Source organism: Elaeis guineensis, chromosome 10, assembly GCF_000442705.2.
Source record: "Elaeis guineensis isolate ETL-2024a chromosome 10, EG11, whole genome shotgun sequence".
NCBI lineage: Eukaryota > Viridiplantae > Streptophyta > Magnoliopsida > Arecales > Arecaceae > Elaeis > Elaeis guineensis.
Genome location: NC_026002.2, coordinates 5732518 through 5758865, shown reverse-complemented (window position 1 = coordinate 5758865; position 26348 = coordinate 5732518). Strand labels below are relative to the sequence as shown.

The 26348-nt window shown below is 37.7% G+C and overlaps 1 protein-coding gene across 1 annotated transcript in view; it reads right to left on the bottom strand.

The window, feature by feature from the left end:
* The window catches only part of LOC105053478 (nuclear pore complex protein NUP1), a 29847-nt gene extending 7885 nt beyond the window's left edge, over positions 1-21962 (bottom strand). Inside the window, 5 exon segments of the mRNA XM_073244490.1 lie at positions 683-944; positions 1501-1585; positions 1588-1666; positions 6720-6766; positions 21515-21962. Coding sequence (XP_073100591.1) covers positions 683-944; positions 1501-1585; positions 1588-1666; positions 6720-6766; positions 21515-21908 — 867 coding nt within the window. The 5' untranslated portion in view covers positions 21909-21962.
* Between the last annotated feature and the right edge of the window lie 4386 nt (positions 21963-26348).

Genomic DNA, 26348 nt, shown 5'->3' with positions numbered 1-26348 from the left:
CATGTTTAAAGCCCAAGAAACCAGGGAAAACATTCCATCTGCATGCCTGGAAAGAGTCTAGATAGAAAGAATCAAGCCCCAACAAAGGCCCATTGCTTTCATCTCTCCAGTAAAAATCCCATGTTTGTACAGAAAGTGAGATAACCAAACAGTGAGACTAGACCAATCAGATATGAGCTTTAAAAAGATAAACTTCTTGATCCTTAACCACAATCCACCACCTAGTTGCTAAATCCAAATTAATCTATTTACTGATTTAAGAGTTGGCAGGCTCAACAGATAATGGCAGTACACATACTGCTCCACTGCCTTATTAGCAGGTGACACTGCCACAGTACTGGTTGTAAGCAAGTATTTGACATGTTCCCATGCCAAGCATACCAAGCACTGACACAGCAAAACACAGCACAGCACATGGTGTGTGTTATGACAGTGCCAGGCCAGCATGAAATACTTCAAATATTAGTCCATTATATTGCCAATACACTTGAGGACTCAAATAGATTGCCAGGATGATGCTGGAACTATGTTAGTATTAAATAGTATTGGATTGAAAAAATAATGCAAGATGTTTACATGAACCACAATAATATTAACACAAACACTAGCCCTGACTTTCCAAAAGAACCATTTACATTAATTGTAAAATGATCTTAAAAGCAGCAGAAAACTGAATTCTTACCACCAAACTGACTGGAGTTCTGACACTCCCATATACTCTGAAAAATGCTATTGCTTCCTGCTCTGGAACATTTGTCTTTTCCTTCTGGTCATGATTGTCTGCTGGTTGTGATGTACTTGGTTCAGCAGTAGACACCTTGTTGTGAATTCCTTGGTCTGAAACATTTGCTTTTTCTTCATTCTCACGATTGACTGCTGGTTGTGATGTACTCGGTTCAATAGTTTGCGAATGCAATAATTCGGTCAGGCGCTCAAACTCAACACTGTACAAATTAAATCTTTATTAGGGAGACAACACAAATTTAAAAAAAAAAAAAAAACAGAGAGAGAGAGAGAGAGCCACACAGAAGGAAAAAAAGACCATCGATGATAAGCAAAAGAACTTTAAAAAGAGGACATGGGAAATGTATCCTCAAAAAACAAGCCTCTATCATGTCGGAACTACATAATCATATATAATGCAGGTAAAAAAACCAACACGTATAATAGATTCATAAATTATCAAGAAATAATCATATAAACTTAATCATATTACAGGGAAGAAAATTACTACAAGCAAAACACCTTGGCATGGTTTGAAAAAGAAATACATGCAACAAATTACAAGTTATACAACATTCAGCAGCAACTAGATATAAAATTGATAATTAAACTTCTCAAAAAATGATAATTAAACTGAAGGATGGTGCTATTTTGCAGATGGCCATGATGAGTTTGGAGGTCCTGGATGGTGCGTCATGATGCACACTTGTGTGCAGTGCAAAATAGAATTTGCCAAACTGAATGCCAACAAATGGTTCAATAAGTGACAGGTATCACATAGCAAATACTTTCCTTGTGAATGTTTTCTGATTCAGTAGCTGTTCGAGTTCAGAAATCCCACCACCATCCGGATTTATTTCTGCTGAGCCCCACCAGCATCATGATTATCTTTCGGGTTCTCTCCACCAAGGCCACATTGTTCTTGTGCTTCAGATGATGAATTCTATATTTCAAGATTCCAAATGGTGCAGTACAGAAAAATATACATATTAAAAATAGCCAATAAAGAACTATAATCACATTTTATAAAAAAGAAATTAAATACTTTCCAAGTGAGCCAAGACCAAAAAGAAACATTGAATGGGTAGATCAACAATAAATGGGCACAGTCTGCATTCATACGACGAACACAACCACCACATACAGAAAACACCTAACAGTGAGAAGTATTAGGTAACTGTTACAATCTACAAATATTAGCTCACATATCATTAATTCATTACAAAATTATAACTAAAGGAAAACACAACTGTTGATGGATATTTACCTCTTAGCAAGCTAGATCATAAGCATGTCTTCTCACAGATTCAAATTTGGGGTGGTTAAGGAAAGGAAAGCAGAAGAAGAAGCATTTAAATAAAAAAATGATGAATCTTAAAACAGACAAAAAAAAAATACTTAGGATGTTAAAATTTTTGTTTTCACTTATTATATTCTACTTGAATCCCAATTCCCATCTAGCCTTTTCTCAACTATTTGTGGCCAGCTTTATAAATCCTATTTAGGGCCACCTCTGATTCAATTGACTTAATCTTGGTTCGCAAATTTATGATGTAGAAGGAAGGTAGAGAATTGAATCCTAAATGTATGTTATGATCTTGGCGGGATGATATGAATACAGATTAGAAAAGATAAGAAAAACAGAGACCTGGGCATGGAAACCATAAGAAAAATGGCTCTTGCAAGACTACAGTTCATACAAAACAGGCTACAGAATTGTTATTTAAGAAAACTAGGAGCCATAAATAGTATGGATATATTACATTGCCCACCACAGGGAGAACTGGGAACGAGGGCCGAGAGGTGCTAACCAAAACTGCAGAAGCAGCCTGAAATGGACACCAAGAGACAAGGCGATGATTCATTTCAATTTCACTAAGGACAAATGGCTGTGAAGATGCCTCTTGATGTGACTCGACATGGAAGAAAATAGACATTCGCCTACAGGTACAATTTATTATGGAAGATAGAGAATCAAATAATTGCAATCCATAGATATAGGGATGAACCCGGATGGGATACAAATCGGATACCAATATAGCCATATCCATATTTGTTTCTTTGACAAATACGGATATGGATGTTACTTGGATGCAAAATTCATATCTATATTTGTTTTAAATTGATGTGGACCAAGCCTTATACCGGTGCCACCCTATCACTATATCGGTACATCTGGCACGGGGTACCAAATGTCGGTACTCCCCTATACCATATAGGATACCAAACCTGTACAGTACAGCATGCTTCATACTGCCTGATTCAGTACGATATGGTGTACCTTGCAAATCCAAATCGGCACTAGAAGTATGGATATAAATACGAAAGTCAGATAATTAAACTTTATGACCACAGAATCACAGATATTAATGAGTGGAAGGTAAATCAAATTAATAACATATTAATGTGGTCATTTATTTTCCTAAAAAGTTCATGATTGCTATATAAAATTAAATAGGATTACAAATAGAATCAAATATTTGGATACGGATTTGGTAGTTGTCTATCCATATCCACATCTGTTTTTCTTTGACAGATATGAATACAAATATACATATTAGTGGAATACTCAAATTTTTATCCACATTTAGATAGATTTAAATACGAAAACAGATCTAGACAGATATTATCCAATCCACTTTCCCCCCACATGGATATATGATTGATCAAGCATACTACCCCTTCGAAAAGCCAGAACAAGGACATAATAATATGTACATTCCTCAAATGAAAATGTTACTGCTTGGGCAATGTACGATGTGATTCTAGTGAAAAAAGAAATGGTGGAAGATGGAAAGTTGGAAACTTTTGAAAATAATTCCAACCAAAGGCTGGTGCATGACAAATAACCTCATAGAAAAGGGAGAACAATTTTTTTGCTGAGAAAAGGGATTGCAATTATACATAGACGCCCTCACACAATATCCAAGAAAAAGATGAGAGCTGCTTATTTTCAAATGAAAGTAGTTAAGAAAAGTAATGACAACTTCTTGAGAAATGGCCAAATACTATCCACATTGAAGATATTGAAATAAGAAGGGCTAGCAGGCGATGGAAATGAAGATAGAAACATGAATTATTTGACTTTGGAGCGAAGCTTAGGGTAGATATGGAAATGCAAAAACAAGGTAAATTTAGGAAGGAGCAAGCAAGTTCTACAGGGGACACCATATTAGGCAACTAAAAAGCAAATGATGGGAAGCTTAGTGAAGTGAAAGAACTTAGTAGCAAGAAACTTCTAATTAAGAGTACTATACCAACTTTGGTGTTCATCCTTACACCAACTTCCAAAGCTTATACTTATTCAATGCATGCATTTGAATCCACTCCACAACACATGCTCCCTCTTAATACCTTAGTGGGATGGATAAAGCTTATCAGAGGAAGATTGGTTTAAACTGCAAGAACCAATAAAATAGCCAGAGAAGAGAACAAAAGGATGGGATCTACTTTCTTTGATCGATAAACATTACTAACAAAAATGTCATTCACCTAATGCATATGATAATAGGTCATTTTCATGATGCTTGTAATCATACACCTAGGTTTGTGATCCACCAATGGACCACACATGTCCACAATCAAAGTTGTTACTCATTAGGTGTTAATGTGTGATCCTAGCTCTCTCACTCTTTAGGATCCGAATCCAATCCTACTAACTTAGATATAGAGGCCGCCCCTTCCCCCTCTAACTTTGAACCCTATATAATCGTCATTAAAATAATGCCTGACCTAAAAGTCATTCACAGTTAATTGTAAACATTTACAAGATTAATGCATAGATTTTTCCTTTTCAATGATCCCATACGGTGCAGAATATGTGTCACACACTAGCCATAGAACCAAAGAGTTCACAAGTACTCTAAGGAATTTATCCATATGCATAGAATGTCTTCCGTAGGGAGGATTGATACTTGAAATTTGTTTGGAGCTATGGATAACATTGTTCACACATATAAGGCTTACAAAGTGGAAGGTAATATCGTGGAGTTCCTCCTTCATTGAGGTTAGACTTTGCACGGGCTCTCGATTTGCCATCACCTAGGCTGTGTGCTTTTGCATCCTCAACGCCTCCTAATATCACAAAAATCAACTCCAGAATCACCATCATGGGCAAGTATATCTCGTTTTAACACTTGTATATGCTTCTATATGTGGTAACATCATGAACAAAGGTCCTAATATTCCACTGCAAGTATTCTGATGATCCCTAGGATTCCATCAATGGCCGCTCTCTGGCTCCTCACTCTAAGGGCATGTTTGGTCTTCTACTTTCTAAATAGTTCTCACAAAAGGTGAAGCTAAAAGCTAGGTCTTTTAGATACTCCTAAAAGCTCCTTTTTTGACTTTTTTTCTTGTAGATGCACTTACCCTACGTTGTTACCAAACACACCTATCTAAGAAACAATATGCTGCAATAAAGGTTACAAAAGTGCTTTCAGAAGCAACAGCAAACAAGCAATAAGCAACATTTTTGAGCTTCATTTCCTTTCTTCCTCACCCAAAACTAACAAGTTGTTGTTAGTAAACATTATATACTCCATGTCCTAACCCTTCTCCAGCCATGCATCCAGCCCATCATCCAACATCTACACTCTTTCCTAATACTTAACCCAATATGTATATCCTCCACTTCCATTACCCTGCCCATCTACTCACCCTACACCTTCCCTAGCTAAACTCCCTACCTTGCTTCGATTGTCTTGTTCAAGGACAAAAAAATTGACCCAAACCACCTGGCTCGGGGGTTAACACACCAAATTGGTGTGGAACCTAGTTGATTTGGTGGTTCAATACAAGAACCACCTTGTACTAGTCCATGCTGGCTGAACAGAGTGGGATCATCTAATTCTGCTCCGTACCAACCCATACCACCCATTTTCGGGTGGTACCATGATAAGGAATGAGAAAAAGGTGCTAGGAAGCTGTCTCGGTACTGGATGTGTATGTACAGGTATAATACCTAGCACCAAGATTATAGACCTTACTGTTGTTGGTCAAAATCAAAGTTCGTTATCTCGATACCGGACCCCACATTGCTATGATTCTATTATAGCGTTGGTACATAGTTCAGTATGGTATGAGATGATGTACGAACTGAGTGTCAGTAATGTACGAGAATGGTATGCTATAGGGTGTATCGGGTGGTTCGGCCCCGCACAGCATTCCATGGTCAAAAGAGGAAGGAACATGGTGGATGTAGAGGAACAAGCATAGACAATAAGATAGAATGTAGTAACTGAGAAAGAGCAATAATGAAATGGAGGCTAGTATATGGGGAGGAAAATGAAACACTGGGTTGTGGTAGTCGCCCCTGATAGTTCTGCTCAAACTTTTGGTGTTTTAGTTATTAAAAAAAAGAAAAAAAAAATTAAAATGAAAAGATGGAAAAAGAAAAAAGGAGAACATTATAGTGATTTTGCAATATATAGATCACTAGTCATGCAGTTTTGATGGTTTCAGGATGAAGTTGATACAATATATGAATGAAATTCATAAACAATATCTGTTTTTTGTTCTGGGAATGATATTACTTGGTATGAGTCCCAAGTGTCATGCATCCCAAGTGTCACATAATTATGGATAATTGATAATAAATACCAAAAACTTAAAATCAAGAAACCATGGATAAAAGTATCAATTAACTATTTTCATTGTAATCGATCAATCAACAAGTATCATATGGTTAATATGCAATCCCAAAATCCATTTTCTGAAGATAAGTCTCTAATACAATAATATTTGGCAATTTTTGTCAATCATTTTTCAAGGATCATAACATTATCCTACAAAGAAAAGAATGAAATTATCCGTTACAACTCAAAGTACTAAACAACTACAAATCAACCTAGAATCGAAGCCAACAACTTTAAACCATTACATAAAGAAGCAGGACATAGGAAAAAAGAGAGATTTCCATATTAAACAACAATAATTAAAAAATATAGATAAATTAATACATATATAGAAATTATAATTCATTTAATGTTGCTTACAGTAGATCGCACCTCAGGAACTTCTTGTCTAGATTGATGGTTTTCCTCTGCACGTATAACACAGCTGTAAACATATTGCAGCTTAGAAAGAAAATGTAGATGTTTCATCAACAAAACAATAGCTAGCTGAACAGAGATAAATCATCGGTGAGAAAACAGAGAAATAGGATTAGCTTACCATATCAGCACCACTTCAAAAAGGTAAGAATCACAAAGACTATGAAAAAGACAGATTGCTATTAAACAAAGTGTCAGAGTATCAATCAAATCGCAGAATATTATAAAGAAAAATATATGGTGATGGCAACTGATCTTCTCAAGGCACAATTACATGGAGTAACTGAGTAACTAAAAGCATAGATAAAAGGCAGTTGTGGTATGCGGGCAGTCAAGGGCACATTTATAGCACATATGCAACATGCGGATGCATACAAAATTATAAGAATACAATAATCACAATGATAACAGTAACAACATTAATAACAACAATAGCAAATAGCAATCATTACTGACTATATACATTTAATAGTGAATAGCAATAATTATGAGACTTTTAACAAATTATTAACAACTAATCCATCTATCCCAACCATAACCCGTATATAGTCACCTACCAATTAAATCCACGCATTCACATGCGTTGCATAAAAGTGGGCCCCATAAGACTAAGCCAGTTCACATATGACATCATGATGATTACGGGGACTACATATGCAGCTGCACAAGGCTAGGTGGACCATCTTTTGGCCTACATGCAGCACAGCCACATACAGTAACCACCAAGGTTTTCAGTCTTCGTAAAGGACTCATAAAGTAACCCCGGTAGCTCAAATTTACAGGTCAGGTTGGTACAACACACCCCAGTACTAACACATGGTATACTGCCGGAGGGAAGTTAGGAATTGTACATATCTTAGCACGAGTCTGTATCAAGCCTTCATGGTAGTCCTGGTACTGGGTAGTACAGGTCAAGACAAACCTTGATAACCACATATGGGTAATGCTGTGGGGTCCAAAGACCACATCAACATATGTGGCCGCACATGACACTTTTCAAACCAATAAATAAAAGCTACCCAGCAATCAAGATTTTTCAAGAATCAAATCACTAGCCCTAGGAAAATGGTAACACCATATCAATGCTTCTATGGAGCATACCTTCTAAATGTCTTCAGCATCCTTGACTCCGCATACCTCTACAAAATTAATGCTTGGGTATTTAAGAAGCATAACACCAGGATCATCCCGTACTAATCAGTTCAAGACAAATCGAGCCAGACCAAACAGCTACTGAGACGGTTGTGCCGATCAATCCGATTACCCCCTCCCCCAAGGTTTTCAGAACCATTCAAAACCAAACGGTTCAAGGCGTGCCAAACCGGACCGACAAGGAATCAGGACGGTTCTGGCTTGCAAAACGGCACACGCTAGCGTCGAAGGAGAAAGAAAGAGAAAGAGAGGAAGAGAGAGAGAAAGAGCAGATGCCATCAGAGGCGAGCGGTGGCCCGCTGCAACCGTCAGAGGGCCGCGGAACCTCTGCGGCTCAACCATCACTCGATAGGGCTTTCAAATGAGTGAGAAAGAGAGAGAGGGAAGCGACATACTAGAGGGAAGTGCAACTGACGGAGGGGCCGTTGGAGCTTGCCAGATGGCCATCTGAGCCATCGGACAGCAGAAACTGCGGAGGCAGAGCCGTAGCCACGAAACAGGCCTACCGCCCCTATTCCTTCGTCGCTTTTTTTTAAAAAGAATGATGAATAGTGAAGCCAACACTCGATTTGCCAGGTCCCTTAACTTTTTTTAAAAAAAATTAAAAATGGTGCAGTCAGCTATGGGTTTGCCAGCTTCACGTTGTTTCGGATTTTTTTAAAAAAAATCCTATGAAACAAAAGCGTCGCCTCTGTTTCACGTCCGCAGCACCGCACGCGTGGACTGCACCATCCAGCGGCCATGACGGCTGGATGGCCTCTGTGATGCTTCCCCTCCCTCCTTTTCTTTCTTCCCCCCTCTCTCTCTATTTCTCTCTCTTTTCCTCCTTCTGATTCGCTTCCTTTCCCTATGTCAGTTTGTGCCGGTCAGATCCGGTACAGACCAGTACCGACCCGTACTGCCGGCCGGCTAGCATTGCTTTCGCTACTGAGTTCGCGAAGTCGTAAACCTTGCCCTCCCCTTTTCTATAAAAACCTCTCTGCCCTCCAATCCACTCTCTCTCTCTATTCTACTCTCGAGATCTTCCTCTCCCCTCAGCTCTCTCTCTCGATGGTCTGCTACTGATGACTCCACAACAATGACGACCTCGAGATACACTGCTCTCCCTCCCTCCCCCTTCTCTCTCTATTCAACTCCCAAGAGCTCTCTCCCCTTCCTCCTCTCTCTCGATTCTCCACCAACGACAACAACTCCATGAAAACAATGCGAACAATGGTTAGAGTTCTTCAACAACAAGGTATGCCCCCCCCCCTCTCTCTCTCACTCTCATTCCCTCTCCTCCTCCCCTTCTTGGTTCCTAGACACCTCCACTCAGTACAGTACATACCAATACCATAGTGAATCAGTTACCAGCCAATACATTCCCAATATTGGTTCGACAAACCTTGAATAAGACCATACAGAATTTACGATCTTCAAACAATCAGCATGTTTAGTTGCATTCTGTCATTTGCCAACTCCTAGAGTTTGATATTTTATGAGTTATCTAAACAATATGTATTGAATTGTTGAGGAAGTTGGAAAATAGTATAATAGTTGAAAAATACCTGCATACCAGGCATTATAATAATTATAAGACTACTAATTGCAAAGAATTGCTGAACTACAGAATTTAGTTAGAAGAGTAACAGAAACCAATAATAAGAGCAAGTGATATGCATGGTAGATCCACAGGGTAAAACTGCTGTGAATTTTGATACATGAACTATAACAGTCATTTCACTAGAATGGATGGCTTTGCAATCAAATATGAAACAAAGGCAAGGGAAGGGAGGATGGAGAGAGATAAATATTGTTTTGCTGTGTATCATGTAGTAAGCAAGCCATCACAACACGACACTACTAAAACTACAGGGCCTAGTGGCATAAGCAAGTCATAGGTATGGTTTTCTACAGCTTAAATAAAAGGATAATTACATCAACTTGGTAATAAGCAACCACAACTAAGAGAATAACTAACCTAATGGTTTGGAATTTGAATACTTCACAGAGTAAACAATAGACCCATGACATAATGATGAAGTCAAAGGCTTGAATTATGCAGCAAAATTCTTATTATAATGATCTAAGCCCTAGGCCTCATCCATAGTTGAAGTGTCCATAGAATATATTGGAGCATAAAAGGTATCGACAATCCAGATTTAATCACAAAATAAGTTTGCATTTCTTTTAGATATATGTTATTAGATTACTTGGCTTGGGTCCTAAGTTACATATTGTTTAATTATATTATGTTACTTGGTCCTCCAGTAACTTAGTGTCTAAATTACTTGGTAGCCAAGTTTCTATTTTTAATTTTAATTGGTTGCTTAGGGCCATCACAACACGACATTACTAAAACTACAGGGCCTAGTGGCATGACCAAGTCTTAGGTATGGTTTTCTACAGCTTAAATAAAAAGATAATTATATCAACTTTGTAACAAGCAACCACAACTAAGAGAATAACTGACCTAACGGTTTGGAATTGAATACTTCACAAAATAAACAACAAACCCATGACATAATGATGAAGTCAAAGGCCTGAATCATGCGGCAAAATTCTTATTATAATGATCTAAGCCCTCAGGCCTCATCCACCTGGTAGAAGTGTTGACAGAATATATTGGAGCATAAAAGGTATTGACAATCCACATTTAATCACAAAATAAGTTTGCATTTTTTTTTAGATATATGTTATTAGATTACTTGGTCCATAAGTTTGAAATTCAAGTTGCTTGGGTCCTAAGTTACATATTGTTTAATTATATTATGTTATTTGGTCCCTAAGTAACTTAGTATCTAAATTACTTGGTAGCCAGGTTTCTATTTTTAATTTTAATTGGTTGCTTAGGGCCAAAGTCGTGGGAGCTATATATGTAGCACAAGAAATAGTGGAAGGATGATCATGGGTCATATCTGTGTGAATTTGTGTTGGTGAAACAAAGTGGTTTCTTACCTTTTATGCCATTCTTGTGCCCCTATCATCTCTCCTCTCTCTTTATTGTCTTTTCTCTACTCTTCTCTACTTTCTCTTCTCTCTATTTTCCTACCTTCATCCCTTTCCCAGCATAAAACCTTATCCTTTTGCTAGCATAGGAACATGTCTTGTAACCAAGTTATTTTTTCCATTAGAATATTGAATGGCATATTGGTTTTATACCTTCTTTTGTGAAAATTGGACGTGGTTTTCATCTGGCTTTATGGCTTCTTTGTGCCCTTGAGATGAACAAGGCTTCCTGCATCAAAAATTTATCTTCTTTCCCATCCATCTAGCCTATTTCCAAATCCAGGGGAATTTTGGAGGGTTGCTCCTTGGTTGTGTGATCTTAAGGTAGACCTCCCTAGCAAGCCCCTCTCTTGCCTGGATTTGCCTTGGCTAGGTCTTCAACACCAATTTGTAGGGGGTTGATCACAAGTTGACAGCTAGTCGTAAAAGCTATTCAATCCACTGTCTTTCCAACTTTGAGCCATTCAATGTGTGTCCTAAGGCAAAGGTTCAAATAACTCCTTTTATAAAAACACTCTTCGAAGTTGATTCTTAGTAGTTAGAAAAAAACTATTTTTTGATTGCCATTCCTCTAACTCTTCCTAGTGTGATTGGCCTCAAACTATGACTCCAACTGCACAATATGAACCACATTCATATGTCCTTACCAAGCCTATAAATGTAGTCAATTACAAATATAATATTCTGATTTTCTTAAAAACATGGTGACTTCAAAACAGACATCTTATAGGGTGCCAACTGGTTGGATTGGTTGAGTCATTAGGTGTTAGATAGCACTGACCTGGGTTCTATGCCACACCCTGATTTTGGTCAGGCTTCCTCCCATCCCGGTCCTTAAAAAGTATAAAAAAAATTATAAAAAAAAATTGCATTCATCTTCTTTCAATTGATCATGACTCAAGCAAAATGTACATTCTTTACCTCTTCTCATCTTCAATCTATAGAGAAAAGGGGGGAGAGAGGGTGGGGGAGGAGGGAGAGAGGTTGGGGAGGAGGGAGAGAGAATTGAGTTTTATGGCAATACTTGTATATATACATATGTATGTATGTATGTATAGATGTGTGTGTGTACAAATATATACATATGTATGCATGTATATATACATGCATACGCATGCATATATATACACACATATATATACATATACGTATGTATACATATATATACATATGTATATATAAATATAGGTATGTATGTATATGCATGCATACACATATACATATATGTATACATATGCATATATGTATACATATACATACGTACGTACGTACGTACATATATATATACGCGCGCACGCGCAAGCGCGCACACACATACGTATATACATGTATGTATGTATGTATGTATGTATGTATGCAATTCGTTCATGCATATTCGTTGGAGAAATGCAAAGTAAAAATTCAGAGCACCTTAGAGCACATGAAGAAAGACAATGTTTAATAAAACAAAATAATTGAACATAGAATGTCAACAAAATAAAAGGTTGCTCTAGGGAGAAGAGGCCACAATAACAAATGTTTTGTCAAGAGGGAAGTCAAAAGCATCATGAAGTGAATGTTGGAGTATGACCAAAGGTAGGTGGAATATTTCAAGCATGAACTTTAGCCACTATAATATCTGGAATGAAATAACTAAACCATAAACAATAAGTCAGAAGACCAGCAATATAGCAATGCAAACAAGGAGATAATGAAGGCTATATAAGAAGCAATCACCGTTAAGTTCAGATCTCAATGTATCTAAACTTAATTGCTTGCATCATTCTTTTGTAATAGAATGCAAGCAAATTCAGATCTCAGTTCCGATATGCAATACCACAATAAATTTGCTGTGTATTAACAGCAATCTAGAAAAAAAAATTGAAGAATGAAATAACTATATGACAGGAGAAACGAGGAAAAGAATGAGAAAAAAGTACAAAAAGATGAGGAGAAGATCAAAAGAAAGAAAAGAGCATGTAACTTTTTAAATGTAAAACTCCAAACATGCATATGGACATGAAAGCTAAAACCAATTTTAACTAAAATAAGTAGGAGCAGATCATAAAAAGAAAAAAAACTAATATGCAAAATAGTTAGTACTCCTTAAGGCGACATATATTATAAAAAAAAAAAAAAACAATTTTGGTGTACGCAATTAAATGTTTAGTGGGTGGAAAGTCTTGCTCTACTAAGATACTGAGGTAAACTGGGTCTTGCATATAAGATCTTCACTTGGAAACATGATATGTTATACACATGGAATACGATACCACCCCATACCGTCCCATACCACCCGTATCGTACCACACCGGTCTCGTACCGGTATGCCAAATCAAAACACACCGACATTATCGTACTATACTGAACCGCATACCGACATTAAACAAAATTTCACCGGTACGAGGTCCGGTACCGATATGGCGAACCTTGGTTGTACACATAGGACAAGTATAGAATGAGTGTAAAGATAAATGGTTACATACATGTTTCTTTTTTTTTGCTTATCATAGTAAAATTATCTGAAGGTGACAGGTTTGTTTCTTAAGTCCAGTTAGGGGCTTACGTGCACAAAAAAATAAACAAAATAAAGAAAAAAAGGCATAAAAACTGCTAGCACCAAAGAACTTCCTGATAAAATGTGGTTCCACTAAGTCTTAATATTGCAACAGTTAATTTGTATATATCTTTGTATAACTTTTGTCAATCTTTGATCCCAAATGCCTATCTATCAGGTGATGCAATGGAAAGTGGACACAAAATTTTGATTACTGATATGGTGGAAATCAAGCCATAGCCTGATGTGAAAATTTAGTTAAGAGTTCCACAGGAGCAAAACAAGTGCCTGATATGAGTGGTTCCCCTCAAGGGGATGCATAGGAGAAAGTTGGAGTTGGAATGAAAGTGGACTTCTTTTGAAACAAGTATATTTTAAGAATTCTGTTTGGATGTTCATGATAATGGCAACATGAAACTGATGGTAATGATGGCTTGTAGACCGAAATTATTCTGTATGCTTTTTATGTAGTGGTGAGATTAAGATTTCTCATCTGGAGCTTCAATGCAATCCCCTCAGCAGCTGGTTGGCTACCTCCAACAATGATTTATAAGATGGAAATAGTCTCAGATAAGAAAAGCAGATTCAGTCCTATTGCCAATCAAATCTCCAAACTATATGATTGTTCAGCCTCTATGCTGGACCTATGGTCAGTCAATTATTCTTCCCTAGCCTGAGTTTATTTAGATCTCTCTTGAAGGAAAACAGCTGGAAATTCTCTTGGGCACACAATATAAATTGATCTGTGCATCCCTCACACCTCTTCTGTTGACCAGATAAAAGAAAACAATATGCCTCACAATTGGATGACCTATGGACTTCCAGAAATTCTCTTCAAAAATTTAATAAAGATATTTTTGCCGCTTTTAACCAGAATATATAGATCCAAGTTCTTTTTGCCAACCAACTTGCAATAGGGAAAAAAAAATGTAGATGTGGTAGCATAGTGAGTCCTTATATGTGTAAGAACTTTTTTAGTTCCTTTCTAGACAATTTTGGCAAATTGTCTTTTGTCTTCTACATGCCTTATCATCACTTTCTGTCCTTCAGGGGCCTAATTTTTAAGTTGATAAAAACTAATATAAGTTTAGTTCATTGCAGTACCAACAGCCTTCAGCTTGTACAGCACCATTGGCACCAAACAAACTGAGGCCCTTTAAGTCCACTCAAGTGCTACAGCTAGTATGTCCTCTTAAGAAGAACAGCAAGCCTAGGTTACCCTCAAATGGCCCAACAAGAAAATCTTGATAAAATGGTGGCATGGCTACTAACATTAAAGGCCCACAGGTCCCAGAGCACATTCAATGAAAGAAAGGGCCCACAGGTCCCAGAGCACATTCAATGAAAGATCCACATCATCAGTGAGCCCGAACTCCATCTAACAATTTGCAACAATTCTTCTCACCATACAAGGAGATTGCGAAACAACAGTTCCTCCCACAGGAAGCCTTTTGGGTTGCATGGTCACCCAGTCAAATTTCAATGAAGTAGATGCTTAAGGTACAACCTCTTCATGGCATGAATAGCATTACATTCACCAAATCATCACACCCAAGAACCACACTCCCATGATCGACTCTCTCTTAACAAGGTAACACATGATTGCAAATGACCTTGTAATGGTCTTCCATAGCCTTCTTTGTTCCCTCGACCATCTCGGAGATGAAGTTATATGACTAAAATGTCTCCGTGGCTTTACCTAACATCAATGTTACTTGGACACATGATACAACTGTCAAGTGTTTAAGTGTCAGGAATTGTCTGACACATGAACCTTTTAAAAATCGGATACAGGGACACATCTATATGTTTGTGTAAATACGTATTGATAGAAGGTACATTATAACTTCCATGTAGAATTGCCAAAAGTAGACTTTAAATGATCATGACTTTACAATTGAATTCTATGAAGTGTCAAGGTATGTCATGAAGTGTCCAAGCGTCCAAGTGTTCAAAATATCGAAAAAAGAAAAAGAAAAAGAAAAAACATTCCAAGTAACATTGCCCAACTTTGTTAGCCTTTCCTCAATTTCCTAATAAAATGGGAGCACAAATGTTTTGGAATGCAACTCATGCAGTCAGATGTGAGCCCAAATGTGTGGATACAACTCAGTGACTGCATGAAGGTGGATATAAGTCAGTATCCAAAATAACGGATTGACTTTTGAGTGTCTCTTTCAAAACTAGTAGCTTAAATACAACCTTGTTGACTTGTTAGCCAGATATGTTGGGCCTCATCATATGCATCCCAATTGGTTTACTTTTCATTGTTCATCATTTGATAATTCATAAATTGTTGCATTTGATTATCTAAATTTTGAGCATAGTTCAAAGTGAAGTATTGTTAATGGTATAGGTTAACATGTTACGTACTTGCTAGCTTAGGCTCTCAAATAGGTGTGGAAGTGTATATCCAAATATTCTTATTTTCCTTATCTTTTACTTATTTATTTCTCATTTTTTAACTTAACTTTATCTGTTTTCATGAATCCTTTATATTTTTAAAGACTTCTAAAGCACCAACCAGGTAGGCCCTGACATATGCACCCAAATATCACATGATATACGCAAAATGCAATATCTCAAACTGCCTACAAACCACAAACACTTTCTAAAACCTTAAGAAAGAGCTCAAGCCTAATGCTAATGACATGATTCATGCACTAGGCACTCATGAAGCTAATGATATGGATCTTGAACTAAGTTCCCTCCAAGCTAGGGGGCTTCCATGTCCGATGCTTGAGCCAACCTTGATTACATATTTTCTTTCGATTACCGTTCATGAAAATGGGTATGGCATTTGGATTGAATGTAGTAGACCTTCACATAGCCATCTTCAACTTTCCAAATGGGTTAAAAGGCCATGCTTATTGTTATGCAAACAAAAATGTCAGCACTCAATGCCAAGTTCATGAAGCACACAAGAAAAGAGAGCATTGGCTCCATATTGGGCCATGATAATATGGAGGGCTATTTTGCTGAATAAGTTTGGAATAAGGTTACTTAATGAAATATGTTAAAATAATTTTATTTTGACAAAATTCCTAATATCTGTATTCATACTTGCATTTCTAGGAAAAGAAAAGCTAGTTTCTCACTTATTTACCCCTGCATCCTTTAGAACCTAACTTCTCCTACCAATCACCCTTTTCAAAGATACATATCTTCTCCCCCATTAAAAAAATTGTTACCTTAGTATTTAATCAACTTTTGAAAGATATCTATCTTCTTCCCTCATAAAAAAAAAAATTGTTACTTTAGTATTTTCTTTATAGGGGCATTGAATCATATAAATCACCATTTTAATATCACCATCTATCACCAAGATTCCCTCAAATCTGAGTTATATGTCCAGTTTGTACTCCATTTTATTTAAAGCATACGAAAAAGTCTTACCTTTTTCAAATCCTAATTTGTTGTATTAAATGGTAAGCATTGTTAGATGGTTCTTTTTTGTCATTTTGTTCATAGTTCAAAGATTCCTAACCTTGCTTAGACCCAACTGTTTGATGAAAATTGCCCTTGAAGACGATATGGAAGTTATTATGCCGCATTGAAATAATCTAACCCCTTTTGGCTGCATGAGTATTCTCAACAAGGACATATTATCCAAAATTGGATTAGAAATTAAACTATCCTTTGCATATTAAATATAGGACTTGTTTGGTTCACAAAAAGCATCTTACCTCACTGGAATGTTTTTCCTACAATGATGACGCTTGGATATATGATATTCAAAAAGTTAATTTTCGTATGTTTGGTTGACTATGTGGTATAGAATACATACTTTCCAAAGTAACTTATGTTTGGCTGAGCATCTACTTTCTTGAAAAATATATAAAATACTTAGTATACACTTAATAGCTATTTTAAAATATTTTAAATCTAAAAATATTTAAAATTATTTAAAAATAGCTATTGAAAATATTTATTGGGTTGAGTTTTTTTGGAGTTCTGACAATGTCTAATAGTTAGACAACTTCTTTATATTATGGTAATTTTAATATATTAATATAAAAGTATATTAAATGATGTTAAGAATTACCATAACTCCTTTATATTGAGGTAACTTTTAATAGTATATTTTTAATAGTTTAAGATTAACTACTAAAAATAGTTTTAAGAACATCATAATGGCTTAAGGGCATTTTTGGAAAAATAAAAATTACCAAAATTTCCAGCCCATGGGAAAGTGACTCCCATATCCTACATCAGTTCCTCTTTCCTATGAAATGTGGAAAAGTTATTCTCATGGGAAAGCTATTTTCCTCTCTCTCTCTCTTTTAAAACCTCCACCAAACATGAGCCATGTTTCCATTTTTCCCTTGACCATACTTCCCCCCTCCTTTTCCCGTGAAATAAACGAGTCCATAGTTTACATGGACATACCAAAACTAAGCAAGACCTACATGTGATGTCATACAACTAGGTACTTGCTAGTCTAATACTAGAAACTTGTTTGTCCCCACCCCTCTCCCTCCATCTCTCTCGCTCGTCGAAGCTTTTTCCTTTCTCTTCCTCTTGTTTTCTTCTTTTCAATTTCCCTTTCTTTTTTTCTCAACCTCCACCTATTATTTTCTTTCTTTCTCACCATCTTCTTTTCTTCTTAAAGATGATAGTGTATGTAAAGAAAACTGAAGGAAGTCCTTTCTCACCATCTTCTTTTCTTCTTAAAGACAAACAGTATATAAAGAAAAAACTAATGGAAAGCCTGACTAGAGCCACATTTGCAAGTTTCCACGCATCTGGCTCATTCATCAACTTCATATTTGCATGAACTAGCAAACTAATCACTATGTGGGATGCTCATACACTTAAGACAGGTGTCATCAAAGGCCTTACCCAAGATGAAGCCCCTTCTTCTTTTGCCGATACATAGAAACAATTTGGTTGCCATTCCTCTTCTTCTTTCTTCATCCCATACCTACTGCCATTCCTATTCTTCTTCCATTCCTCAATCAATCAGAAAACCCATTAGCCTCCTCCTTCCCCCTTTCTTTTTTGTCCTTCTTCAATTGCTGCTAGTCCATCAGCAACAGGTTTGAGGGGATGATTGGTCTACTAATGCTCCTTCTCCTCCCCCTTCAGCTACTGCTATACCTATCCTCTTGTAATAGGACCTCTTTTAGTTTATTCTATAACATTATAGTTAGCTTGTCTAAAAAATTAAGGTTAACCATGTTTAGAATCACGCATTCATTATTATCTATATGTATATTGATATTTTGCACCTGACTCGGTCAAGGCAACCATCTCGTGCCCTCCAAGAGCCTCGACACCTTAGTGAGCCTAGAGCCTTGGACAACTTTTGGTGTCAAGTGTTTTGTCCTCAATCATCTAACATAGCATCTTCCAAAAGTTTATGCACAACAGCATGGCAAATAAATATCCATAAATATAACTAGACATTATTTGATGCTTATTTAATACAGAAATTAAGAAGCAGAAGAAAAGATATATGTTGTTTGGAAAACAAAATTAGTAGATCAACTATGAATTAATGAGTATTAGATTTTATATCCATTTTAGGGGAAAATAGCCTGTTACATTTTTTTTATTTTCAAGGAAAATAAACTAAAATTATCCTTATAAAGAACCCTAAAATCCTAAAGGTTAAAACATTAAACATAGAAGAATAAGTTTTGAGAAATTAGAATTGTTGTATGAACAAATCAAATCTTGGTGTAATTATGAAGAAAAAAAGAATCCTAGAAGCCTATTCCAAAAGAACCCTAACAACCCTAAAAGCCCGAAAGTTTGAACACCCCTCAGCCATAAATGAGAAAGGACTACCGGTTCACAAAGTTTAGCTTAAGAATCTACATGAATGATTGGATCGAAATGGCTGGGAGTGACAAGGAGCTGCGCCAAATGCTCTCTTCATGACTAATAGCCCTTCCTTCTAATAACCATACAGCAGAGAAAAATACCCAAATATACATAATGGTAGTACATCCCTTATATATATGTTTTAGCCTAGTTGATACTTAAATTGTTTAAATTATTTCTATTGGTACTTTTATAGGTTCCTTAAGATGTTGTTAAGATGCTTTTAAGTTGATGAATAGCTATGACAAGTTGACAACTTTGTTTAAAGGTGATAACATAATAGCACTTTTTTTTAAAGTGTCCAACACTTGAAACCAAGAGTTTCCAACATGATACTCTTTAAAAAATTGCCAAGTTTTGGCATATTTTGCTAACATAAGCAAGAAACTTAAAAGCTAAGCATCCAACAGCATGTTCTCATGTTCAAGTGTTCAAAATGTTGACACCAAGGTTTACAATCTAGGTGCCAAACCTCATACTAATAACCAATCAACAAGTCATATACCAAGTGTTGGTGTCATGGCTTGCCAAATAGTGCCGAATAGGCCAATTAAAAATGTACTGAACTGGACCAATAGGGTACTAGCATGGTTCAAGCTTTTAAAACGAAACAGGGCTGATTCACTTAAATCTTCCCTCCACTGGCTTTTAAAACAAAACCGGCCGCTCATGATGGTCCCAGCACCTCCTCCACCATCTGCGTTCCAGTAAGTTCCTCCTTCCAACCCTCTCCTTCTCCCTCCCTCTCCCTCTCTATCCCAAAGTCCAGTTAAGGTTAGGGTTTCCCTCACTTCCCCCTTCTTCCTCCCTCCCTCCCTCTTCCTCTCTCCTTTTCTTCCTCTCCTCCCTCTCCAGCTCTTCTTCTGTCAATATGCCCCAAAACAGCATGATATGGACTTGTACAATGCTGAACTGATCGTCCGACAATATCCCTTCCAATATTGGTTTGCCAAACCTTGGTTGGTATACTAAATACCTCAGTACCTGTGCAAGGGACATACTTAGTACATGTACCTCTCAAAAATGGCAAGTTATGCCCAGCACTAGTTGTTTGATTTGGTCCAGCAGACCATGATCAACATGCCCAAAAACTTGGAAAAAAGGGTTGTCCAAGCAAGATGGCATGCAACAACACAACTCCAAAAAATGATGGTCAACTTTCCTAATGTCTGGATATCCTGATTTTAAACATATTCTATTCAGTCAAAAATGCTTCCTCCTGTACCAATGCATTCTTAAAGTCAACACAGCAGCCTCAAGTTGGAGATATATCTTTCCCAAATTACCAAGCCGTCCAAGTCCAACCTCAACCTTGGTATAACAACTCTTGACCATGACAACTGAATAGTATGTATCTGTTTATGCATGTACTTACTTAAGACATAATTAGTGACTGATTTGACTTTTACTGTAATTCACTAAGTAACGAAAGAAACTAGGTCCAGTCCCCAAAAAATAGTAGGAAACACATAGAGACAAGTCATGTTATTTGTGCAAATGAATTTAAGGAAAAAAGTACTCTGGATCTGCCTCATGGATCACAGCATCCATAAACATAAAAACACAAAAATATATGCAAAAGTACTTGTACAATTGAATTGTAACGACAGCCAGAGGTAGCAAGTAGCAACAACTCCACTTGAAATTAAGTTACTCTCAAAATCCATCACATAGGAGATGGTAATCACACAAGAAAACAAAATGTGTGACTAATACAACAAAAATCAGCAATAGAATGATATAATATCAACCTGTTCAGCAGCAAGTGAGCAAATCCAGCCTGCTTACAGCTTCCAACAAGCTGCAAACATGCACTTTTCTTTAAAAAAATACAAACTTTGAGATCACATAAATAGAAAAAATTCTCCGAATAGTTCTACCAGAAACTGCTTCTAAAACCCTAGAAAGCCCGTATGAGAAGTTAAACAGCATCTTTTCTTTAGAAAATTCCTACTTTTCCTATCACAAACATGATCTTATGCTGCCCAGTGAAGAATACTTCAAAGGATTGGATTCCCCTTTCAAAATTAGTTTCAAAAAAACAACAATGTCGTTAATCCCTATGACAAAAGGCAGTCTCTTTTGCTGTCGAAGACACTGAATATAACCCGTAAAAAAGCCAGAGATTAAACGAAAACCCTAAAGTTGAAAACCCTAGGCCACCAAAACCAAGAAAGTCCAAGCAACCGAACATGAAATACACAATAGCCAAGAAAGGGACAAGGAATTCAACCTGGGGCTGCCGGGGGATCAGCGAGGCGCTTGCGGAAGATGGAGGGGAGAAGGCGGGAGGCTCTCCGGGCAATGATCCAGGAGGCGGGATCGACGAGCTTGTGCAACCAGCCGCTCCCCCCCGGCTCCACAGGGGGGTGGCGTTCCCAAAGGAGACCACGGGCCGCAGCCGGGGATCGGTCGTAGGGCGTCACGGGGGCCCGGCGGGAGAAGCGTTTTCGGAACTTTCCCCCGCCGCCACCCTCGCACGCCGCCGCCGCCGCCGCCATGGGAGGAATCGAAAGTGGAAGAGAAATGAGAGGAGAGAGAAAGATGGCGGGGGCCGAAGAGGAGCGGAAACGGACGCGAGAAAGCTCGGCAGGAGGATTAAAAAGCCGAGCTTTGCTTTCTATCATTACGGGCCTGAGAGAGAGGGGGTGGGGACCTGGTGCATGCAATAATTTCTCGAGAGAAGGGGTGGAGACCGAGGATTGGGAACCGCCTACGACGCCGCGAGGCCCGTACGGATACGGATTTGTATCTTTCTACGTATTTCTTAGATGCATAGCTACAAATAAAAATCTTCTAGAAAAGATCATATAAAGCGTAGTTTCTTGCAACCAGTTTAATATGGAAATTTAAGCCAAAACAGGATTCTTCCCATTAACGAATTGCGTCCCTCCATTACAATTCACATCAACAGAAAAAAAAAAAAAAAAACAAAAACAAAAACAAAAAGCAAGCACGTGAAAATGAGATTGCAAGGTCGTCCGCGTCGCGGGTCTGCATCTATGTTATCTTTCACATCGAGCCTCCCATCCCCCTCAATCTATAGAGCACCCTTTAAGTGTCCTCCTTCTCCTGAAATCTTTTTTTTTCAAAATCTTTTTATTTGAAAGTTGATGAAATCTAAAAAATATTATATATATAACTTTTTATGCTAGACAAAGCTAAAAAGTTCTCATCATTATTTTTTTTTTTTTGGTAAGGCATCGTCATCATTCTTTGTTTGTTATTTTTTTTCTATTTTTTTTAAATTATGTTAGAGAAAAATTAAAAGATTCAAGAGCCGAGATTTCATAAATTATACAAAGATATCCCAAATATGATGGAAACTTCCATTGTACGAATTGACTTTGAAGACAGAAATATCCTAGAAATGACTAGAGCCTTCGTTCCATGAATCTCTTTGATGCAGCCTAAAGGCCACATTTAGATGGAAAGAAGGAAAAAAACGCACGAAACAAAGAAAAAAACGACAAAGAAAGAAGAAACTCTCTTCTCTGAAATTTTTATTTTAATCACTCGAATAATCTGATTATAATGATGGTCAGAGAGCCTTATTTATAGACAAAAAGTCTTTATTCAACTATAAGAAAAAATTCAAAAGAGAATAAAATAAAAAATAAATCAAAACTGAACTCCATGTCGGATTAAGACTCTTGTGTGCTTCCGTTGGCCTGTCAAATGATTGAATTAGGCTCCAAAATTCGTAATGGGGGCGAAATAGTCAGTCTCATAGAGCACGAAAAAAGCTTTTTGGAATGGGATCATAATAAGGATTCTGATATCGAATAATAAAGTTATGACCGTCTAGCTCGACAGTGTCAACATCCTACAAGAATCGATGCTGTCAAGTCAATTTCGCACCCTTTCAGATCTAATCCCTCAAATTCATATATCTGGTCACTATGACGTCTGCATCACCCTTCCATTAAAATGTATCTTAAAAATGACTAGAACATCCATCTATGAGCGTATATCGTTGGGCGACGAGTTCGAAGATATGAATCCCCTCCTCTTGCAAAGATATATTAGAAGTGATTAAAACCTTTGTTTTGTGAGCCTATGTGACTAAGCTTCAAGATATGAATTCTCCCCCTCCAGTAGAGGCACCCCAGATTGATTGTGGCCTCCATTCAATTGATCAAGCGTTGATAAAAAAGTTCTAGCATAGCTTAGGCTCATAAGGGAGGGGGCATGTCCAACTTGATCATCTAGATACTAGCTATGCAAAAAAACCAACTAACCAAAGGGCAGTTGGCCATCCAAGATCTCCAACCCTTCACACCGGCCTAGCAATGCTGAAAATGTGAGGAAGGGTGGGCAATGCCCTGCAGGCCATGAAGAATTAAAGTCTGCCACCTCAACCACAAACAACCATAGATACTATAAGACTTACTATCTTTAAGAGATCGAAGTCTACTACCTCACTCTAACAGCACTAAGAATAAGGCACTTAGAACTCGAAAGCTCACGGTCCATTATCTAAGTCTCATTCATTCGATGTCTAATGGATTTCTTGCTTCATCTCGGCCTATTTTTAATGGCATCTAGGTTTATCTCATCCTATTTCTTAAAGTACTTCATATAAATTCAGACAACCACAAGATGACCTCAAATATCTGAGTGAAAATTCAAACACTCAAATATCATAGAAAATGAGGCACAAATGATAATGTTCATTCTATTAATATTTATATATTTGATTGTGAAAAAGGTCAGAGACTAGATGAAACCTCATTACAAAAGAGGAGCTCTAGTTCTACAAGGTTGATGACTCTGGCAAGATCACTCAGCTCAACAATGGTGCCAAGAAGCAAAAGGATGACCTACATCAAGGCCTATTTCTTAGGGCTTGAAGGCTTCCTAGCATCATCATCACTATCCTTGGAAGGGTTAAGGCAACTAAAATTAGCTTTAGGGAAGAGCTTCACCACTTGACCTTGCATTCATTGAAGGCCTCCATAAATGTCTCAACCATGGTAAGGGCGAGCATCATGTGATGGTTCTCCGAATCCTTATACCTCTCCATGGCTCGAAAGGCCTTCCCTTGGCCTAAGCATCTTGTAGCATGGCAATTGGTAGCTCCTTCTCGACCTTGATAGCTCAAACTTAGCCAATTTAACTCAGTCCTCCACACCCTCTAGCTTGCCCTTGGTGGACCTCAATCTAGCCTCCACATTGGCTACCCTCTCTCTGGTCTCACCCAAGGATAACCAAGCTCCACTCGATGCTCGAAATGTCTTTCATTTACCTAAGCCATTCAATCAACATCTATTAACTAAAATAGAGTTAGCAAAGAAATCTAACTCATTGAAAAAGAAAGAGGAAGATAGGGGTTGCAGAGCCACCACTCAGCAAATGGCCCAGTTGACATGTTTTGAGTAAGAAAAACCAACTACGAGAACCTATCAGACATACCTTGCTAAGAACCTTGGTAAGATAGAGAAGGCTTAATAGGATCTTTACAAACTCTTTAACTATGGTGGAACTACTAAGGCCCACTTCTTTTATATAGAGCCTAAATGGCCCAAATTAGTACGACCCATTAGGGAGTGAACCATCCTATCACTTAGCTTGGCCCAGGCCTTGAACGAGGAAATGCTCAGCTCGGCCCATGGGCGAGAAGGTGTCTCATTACTTCTTCATACATGATGATCAAGCAATCGAGGAGCTCAATATTGAGGTTATGTTGCTTAAAGAATTGGAGTTGTCGAAATCAGTGTGGCGAACCCTGCCATCGGTCCTAAATCAACCTAGAGTCTGGTTCTAGGCCGACCTAGAGCTCAATCATAGACCAACCTCAAGGCAGATTATCCTGGACAAATTTGGCTAACCTCAAATTTGATCGAGGTCCCACCTTAATGTCTCATCAACGACTATCCAGTCAACTGGCAGCTTGTCTCAATGAAATCCCCAAAAGTCTCAAGGCAATTCTCTTCAATTGTGCACACATGAGCTAGATTGTCATGCGTAATGCCTGTAATTATGCACTTATCTTTAATGTGCATAATAGATACCCACATCTTTAGTTGCATCGGCATAGATTCTCTAATTCTTTTATCAGATTCAATAGTAATGATCGAGCACTCCCCTTCTATATAAAGGGAGCGAAAGGGGATCTCTAGATAAGATGTCTCAAGTCATTCTTTAGAGAAAAAAAGCCCTCATTCTCTCTCACTCTCTCATTTTCTCTCGCTGGAAGATCTTTAATGAGTATGAACTTCCTTTTCCAAGTGCTCTAAGGCATAGGTGCTCTAGTCAGTCACCGGATCCCTAGTCGGTAGAAGACCGACATCAGCTACATTGATCTGGAGCTCTGCAACAACATGACCAATGGCTCTTTGCATGAAAAGTAGGCACATAGCTTTTCATCAAATGGTCAATATCACTCATCCTTTCGAGAATTTTCATTAAAAATTTAATGCCCGCTTCAAAATGGCACAAAAATAGAGGGTACAATTACTTTCTTTGCTCGAATCAAAGAGCTGTCTTAGATTCCAAAGTGGGGGTGGGTTGTGGGGGTTGGGGGTAGGTAAGTTATATGGAGAAAAATGGGTTTGATAACATGGTATGACTGGATTTATTAGGATTTGTCCAACCCAAGGTTGACATATTACTTTTCATGGTCAAGCCAAAGCTATCACGGCCAATCTAAGAACTGAGATAGCAAACTAGAAGCAACTGATCTCTGAGGTATCAGATTGTCCAACTCAAAATCCCACTACTCAGACAAGCACCCATGTAGCTTGGCATCTATCCCTAACCAATATGATCTCTTTTACATGAAGCAATGACCCCACACTCTATACTGAAGTGCGCTTCTTCAATCCACCAAAAATTGAAGTTATCATAATAGCCCCAAGTAGTTATGCCATATTTTAAGTCAGTTACGAAGTGATTATAGATGGTTACAGCATGACCTCTAAATTTCGGACCATATGTCTATATATAGATCTAGAATGTCTTCATGAAAGATAGGACAACAACAACAACAATCATCACAACAATTATTATTCTCAATCGTCTCTTCTCCCACATATTCCCCTCTAATTTTAGCATTGGAAGGCCCA